This window comes from Eschrichtius robustus, chromosome 20 (assembly GCF_028021215.1).
Source record: "Eschrichtius robustus isolate mEscRob2 chromosome 20, mEscRob2.pri, whole genome shotgun sequence".
NCBI classification, from domain to species: domain Eukaryota; kingdom Metazoa; phylum Chordata; class Mammalia; order Artiodactyla; family Eschrichtiidae; genus Eschrichtius; species Eschrichtius robustus.
Window position 1 is genome coordinate 58,535,915 of NC_090843.1, and position 6,377 is coordinate 58,542,291.

Consider the following 6,377-nt stretch of genomic DNA (forward strand, 5'->3'; position numbering starts at 1 on the left):
TTTATTTTCCTATAGCTTAAAAGGGAGCTTAGAAAAATCTTCTCAGACTGTGTGACACCCCCACGTCCTCTCCTCATCCTATGTCCTTTCCCTTCTGGTGCTGAGAAAAAAAGAAGGGAAAAAGGTCAAAAGAGGGGAAGGAATGGGAACTGTGGACCAGAAGCGAGTAGAGGTGAGGGAAGTAGGGAGAAGGTTGGTGACACCTGTGGAAGGCATTTCCAAACGTCTCCCTGGGGACAAGCTCCTCTCCCTCCTCCTGCTCCATCAGTGAGCACTTGGGGGTGGGGTTAGGGCAGAGGACGTGGGAAGAGAAAAGGAGACCCTCAGCGACCACTGCTCTTAGACGAAGGGTGGCATCAGACCCACAGTTCTGAGTTGAGGCCGCGGGAGCAGGGTTTCCAGAAAGAGTTGGAGGTGAAGCTGTGGGCCCCCTCCCCCATTTGACGTCCCCCCACCCCAGGAATATTCCATGGCAGTTAGGGGCCCTGTCCTGCTGAATGTCTTGTTCTTTCCCAGATCCCAGGCCCTGTGGTGGCCACTGCTCTGCCTGATGAAAATATTTAAACGATGAAGGACAACTGACCCTGGCAAGGGAAGGGGGAGATGGAGTGGAGGATAGAAGGAGAGTCAGGGGGTGCTCAAGATGGGGACAGGGGACATTAGGGATGAGTTCCCTGGGTCAGGAGGAGAAAGCGATGAGCATCAGAAGCCTGGAAAGGGCTGGGAGGGCTGGGAAGCAGGAGGGGGTGGAGGTGAGCCTAGGACAAGACGAAGGGGTGCCGAACTGCGTTTCCACCCCCGACAGTAACAGGCAGGTGACCATGGGCCACCACGTGGAGCACCACTGGGTCTCTCCGATGCCCCTGCAGTGGAGGATTACACATAGCTCTCGCTGGATGTCGCAGGTGTTGGCCTCAGAGCTCAGCCTGATCGCCTTCATCCTGCTGCTGGTCATGGTCTTCTCCAAGAAATGGCTGTACCTCTCGAGGATCCGTTTCTACCAGCACTGGCCCATGAATGTTAGCACCAAAATCGACACGTCGGTTCACACGATGTCCCTGGGGCTCCTGCAGATCTGCAAATCCAAGAGCTGTTCCAACTCAGAGAATGGGAAAGGTGAGACCCTTGCTATCTCAACCCACCCCAGGGCTCTAGCCTGCCTTGGCCTCGACATCTGTACCCCGGTATTCTAGGCCCCTCCCTCTGGTCATCCCCACGTTTTTGGCAGGTAAGATGGTTCCGCTGGCCCTGAGACCCCCAAGGATCATTTTTTCCTCCCCAGTCTGGCCAAACTGACTCTCCTGACCCAATGGAAAGTACCACCGCTTTTTGTTAAGTCTCGCAGCCAAGTCTGTGCTTACAGAAATGCATGAGGGGGCACGTGAATCACTCAGTAATGACACAATTCACTGTTATCCTGGGAGAAGAGCCCCAGGGAGGTGGGGATTTCCTTCCTCGAGGCTTGCATACCCAGAGCTTAGGAGGAGTCCCCAGAATGCTCTCTCCCAGGCCCATTTTCTCACCACTGTTCTTCCCTCCAGCCTCAGGCTTTGCTTTTCTGGGCCAGCTCTGGGTTTCCATGTCTGGTCACCTTGCTCCTTCCCTCCTGGAGTTCTTGCAGCTACTTCATTCCCTATTGTTGTTAATTTCATGTCTGCTGTTCCCTCACCTCCCAGGTTTGGGCCTCCTTTCTCAGCACCTGTGGAAAACAAGAGCTATTGACCCCTCAATTCCACTTCTTTACCTCGTTAACTTTTTCTTTTAAAGTTACACAGTTATTATTTACTTCCATTATGAAAGTAACACATCCTTATTCGAATAAATTTGGGGCAACAAAAGCTATCATTTATTGCACCCTTATTCTGTTTGCTTAATTTAACCCTCTACCAATCCTAAGAGCTAGGGATAACTATCCTTATATTACAGATGTGAAAACTGAGAGGTTACCTTGCTCAGGGCCATAAAGCTATTAGGTTGAACCACATGACATGGGCAATTTTTGACCTCTTTTCACCTGCAAAAAGAGCAAATTCATACGTATCAATCTAATAATGGAGGTTTACAATTAAAACTCAGGTGTGTCTGGCTCAAAAACTCATGTAAGCACCTACATGCGTTTTTGCTCTACAGGCTACTCAAAGACTGTCACTACTGGCTATTTATTTAGCACTCATTTTTTTCCAGGATTATTTATTTATTTGTGGCCACGCCATGCGGCATGTGGGATCTTAGTTTCCCGACCAGGGATCGAACCCGTGCCCCCTGCAGTGGAAGCGTGGAGTCCTAATCACTGGACTGCCAGGGAATTCCCAGGCTTCTTTTTCTAAAATTGAACAAGTTTTGAATGATTTTTACATAGTTATAGTCATTCTTCATAAATTATTTTATATCTTTTAAATTATCTTTATTATCTATTTTATATTATTTTGAAATTTATCTTTATCAGCTATAATAAACATTTCCCTGTTATGACTATACTATTCAACTTAATAGATTTATCACCTTTTACTTGACTATTTTATTTACCTATTCTTGGCAAATTTATTTCCAGTTTCATACTTGAGAAAAAAGGACCAACAAAGTTTGTTAATCATGAAGTTTTTTCTGTGTTTAGTATCTTTCGGAACGGATTTCCCAAAGTGGGTTTAGTGGATCAAAAAGTATAACTATTTTAAGGTTTTTAATAAAATTTTCCATGTTGCTTTCAAAAAGTATGATAATTTATGCTTCCACTAACAATGTATGAAAAGGCTATTTCATTGTACCTTTGCCAGCAATGACTATTAACTTTATTCTTTTTTAAAATTTTATTTTATCTAAGTACAGTTGGTTTACAATGTTGTATTAATTTATGCTACATAGCAAAGTGATTCAGTTTCATATTCTTTTTCATTTTATTTTTCATATTCTTTTCCATTATGACTATTAACTTTAAATACATGAATATATACTTTTTTTATTAAAAAAAGTTGCACAATTATTGTTGGAAATGCAGAAAGTTTAAGAAATAAAATAAAAACCACCTAAAATTTCTCCACGCAGATATAATCACAGTTGACATTGTAACAGATTTACTTCCAATCTTTTGTGTATCTATATGAAATAAATACAAATAAATATATATCTTTATTTTTATTTTAACAAATATATATTTTTAGTTTTTCAAAGTTGTAATCATTCTACATGCTCTGTGTTGCAAACTCCATCTTTCAGTGGTAAGCATTTATTTGTATCATAAAATAATTATACTATAACATCACCTATATTAAAATTTTGATTACATAGTATACAAACACAGTGAAAATTCAAAAAATACAACTGATTACATAGTGAAGTGAGCCTCCCACCTTTGGCTTCCAGGTTCCCTCCTTAGTTTCTTCTTAGAGACATTCTATTTAGAGACAAGGATCTATCATATCCTCATTTTTAGTGAACACATAACAATCTAATGTGTGGGTACCTGATAACTTATTTAACAAATCTATTGTTAGACATACAAATAACTCTGCAAAGAAGATCCCTGTACTTAAATTTTGATGCATATCTTGGATTATTTCCTTAACATAAATTCCAAGAGGATGCATTGCTGGGTCAAAGGGCTTTAACAATTTAGATGTTGGGGGGACAGTTTGTGCCAGGTCACCATCAGAAATGCTGCCCACCAGCAGTGTGTGAAAGCACCTCTTTTCTCTAAATCCTTTCCTACACTGGATAGCATCAATTTTGTTTTGATCTTTGCTAATTCGATAGATTAAAAAATCACATTCAATTTGCAGTTCTTTGTGTTGAGTTTCATGTCTTTATTGGACATTCGTGTTCTTTTGAGACTTGCAGTTCAAGTCCTCTGTCCAGTTTTTCTTTTGAGGTAATTATTTTCGTATGGTTGGGATTATCGCACAATCTCCATATCAAGAATCTCTGCCTATTTAATAAGTGAAAGTGATTTTACTGTTATCTCAAATGTGCATTTCTTTGGTTCTCTACAGCCCTGAACATTTTCTCTTATTTGCTCATTCGATTATATTTTGTCTTTTGTGATTGTTTAGTTCATCCTGTTTTCTCATTTTCCCTAGACAGTTTTAAGCTGTGGACAAATCACCCAGCTTTCGGGGTGGCCAAGATAACCTTCTGCCTGGCCTTGGGGCTGGGCTTCATCTTCACCATCTGGTTGCACCTGCCGTACATACCTGGTCTTCAGAGATTGCCCTTCTTTGGCTGGCTTGGGACTGTCATGAGCTTCTTTGAAGGTGCCCCCGAGCTCTGGAAACGGTCCTTAGTTTCACCTAACTCACATCTTCCTGGCGCTTCTCCCTCTTCCTTTCTTTGGGAGTGGGGTAGGGGTTTTGTGGGTGGTGGGAGAACAGAACTGGTAGTCGTTGACTGAGAACTGAGTTCCATCATTTCCTGGTCACTGGCAAGGTGGAGGTGGAGGGGTTGATTCCCATGAACTTCTGGGGCTGCATGCTCTGTGTGAACTGATGGGAGTTGTGGTTTGTGGCTGTAGTTCAACAGATGAGGAAGAGTCCCTCTGGGATTCTTGGGTGAAAATAAGATCTCTTTGCTTCCTGTCTCCCAGTTTTCTTCACTTTATTCACCCTCATACTGTTCCCTATTAACGTCTGGATCTTCGAGCTGAAGAAGAATTTATCAATCCCCATCGGCTGGAGCTATTTCATTGGTTGGCTGGTGTTTATCCTATATGTCACCTGTGGTGAGTGGCCTGGAGGGCCCTGGGAAGCAGGGAACACGGGTGGGTCAGGGAAGAGAAAGTGTGGAGGGAGGGGCTGTCAATCCCCAGGGATAGGTTCTTAGAGACTCTTCTTCCCTTTGGCCTCATCCTGCTTTGCCACTTTCCTCGCACTCTCCAACTTCACTCTCCCCCATCCCCTTGTCTTTGCCCAGCGGCGCTCTGCTACTTCAACCATACAAGGTCCTGGTGTCTGATTCTGAGCCATCCCTCTGGCACCGTGTCCTCCAGCAGCTCCGTACACCAATCTGTGAATGAGCAAGTAGCCTCAAACACGGCTGTCGATCAGGAGGAAGTCCTGGACCCTGAGTAAAAGAAGGCATCTCTGTAATCTTTTCTGAACTGGCGCCAAGTTCTGTCCATTCATTTGAATCCCTCTCCCCATCCTTCCCCCTGAACTCTTGAGTAGGTTGGCCCTCATGACTGCAAGGAATTAGAGAGGGAGGATTTTAGGCCAGCTTTGCACACCTCTTCCTTGTTCCTGCCTTGCCTACAGCTGAGATGATGTGGAATAAATTGTCTGTCTCTTGTTTATCACGTCCTGCAGTTGCTGAGACAAGACAATAACTTGAAGAAGGAGAGGAAGGGAGAAAGAACAAGTTTGTTTCCCAGTTCTTCCTGCCTATAGGGGCCCTTTGGTCCCCAAAACTGCCCAACCTCTCTCACAGCACACTGTGCACAGGCAAACACCTCTGGAGTGCTAAGCCTCTCTAAACTTTGTTTCCCCTATCCCAGCATTCATTATTAGTAGGTGGGGGAGTAATCAGGAGAGAGAGATCACTAATGAACCCGCTGGTTTATTCATCGTGAAGGGTTCAGGGCAAAATGGCTCCAGGGTAAGAAGCAGGATAAACAAGGAGAGCACAGTAGGGGGTGTGGCTGTACCGGGTGCCCAGGAGCAATCCCACCCTCAGTGTCCAGCTCAGATGACTGAGAACTCACAAAGCTCTGTGCCTGGATACCACCAGCATCAACTAAAACTCCACCTCCACCACCACCTGCATCTCCTCCACCACCACCATCATCACCACCACCAGCACCGCCACCACCTTAACCATCTCCAGCACCTCCACCACCATCTCCAACACCTTCACCATCTCCAGCACCTCCACCACCATCTCCAACACCTTCACCATCTCCAACACCTCCACCACCTCCAACATCCCCAAAACCTTCACCATCACCAGCTGCAACTCTTCCACCTCCACCACCACCAACTCCAACACCTTCACCACCACCCCCAACTTCACCGCCTTGATTCTCTGGCTGCTACAGCTTTCTACTCAATCTCCCATGTCCTCCACTCTGTAACAACAGGACTAAAACAGAGCAAGAAAGGAAAACAGTAAAATCAGGCCATAAGGTCAAAAGACAAGTTACATGAAGACATGTGACAGCTGGCTTGGGCAGTGCTAGCCATGACTATTGGGATTCAGACATCTTGCACAGCAAGGCTGGTCTCCCATGACTGATCTGTATCAGGTAATATCCCTCCAGATAGAGCCATGATGCCAGCAAGCCGGAGGAGTGCAGGGACAAATTGTGAGTGGATCTGGATATGTTAAAAATGTATGTATTATTAGGCTGAATCATATGATATTGCTGTTTCAGCAGTTAAATATTGGCAATT

General features: G+C 44.6%; 1 protein-coding gene across 1 annotated transcript; it reads left to right on the forward strand.

Annotated features, from left to right (window-relative positions):
* The first annotated feature begins 643 nt into the window (after positions 1 to 643).
* On the forward strand, positions 644 to 5,060 carry ODF4 (outer dense fiber of sperm tails 4). The gene is given in 4 exon segments (XM_068531787.1): positions 644 to 757; positions 759 to 1,116; positions 4,577 to 4,711; positions 4,903 to 5,060. Coding segments are annotated over 4 exon segments (765 nt in total).
* The last annotated feature ends 1,317 nt before the right edge of the window (positions 5,061 to 6,377 follow it).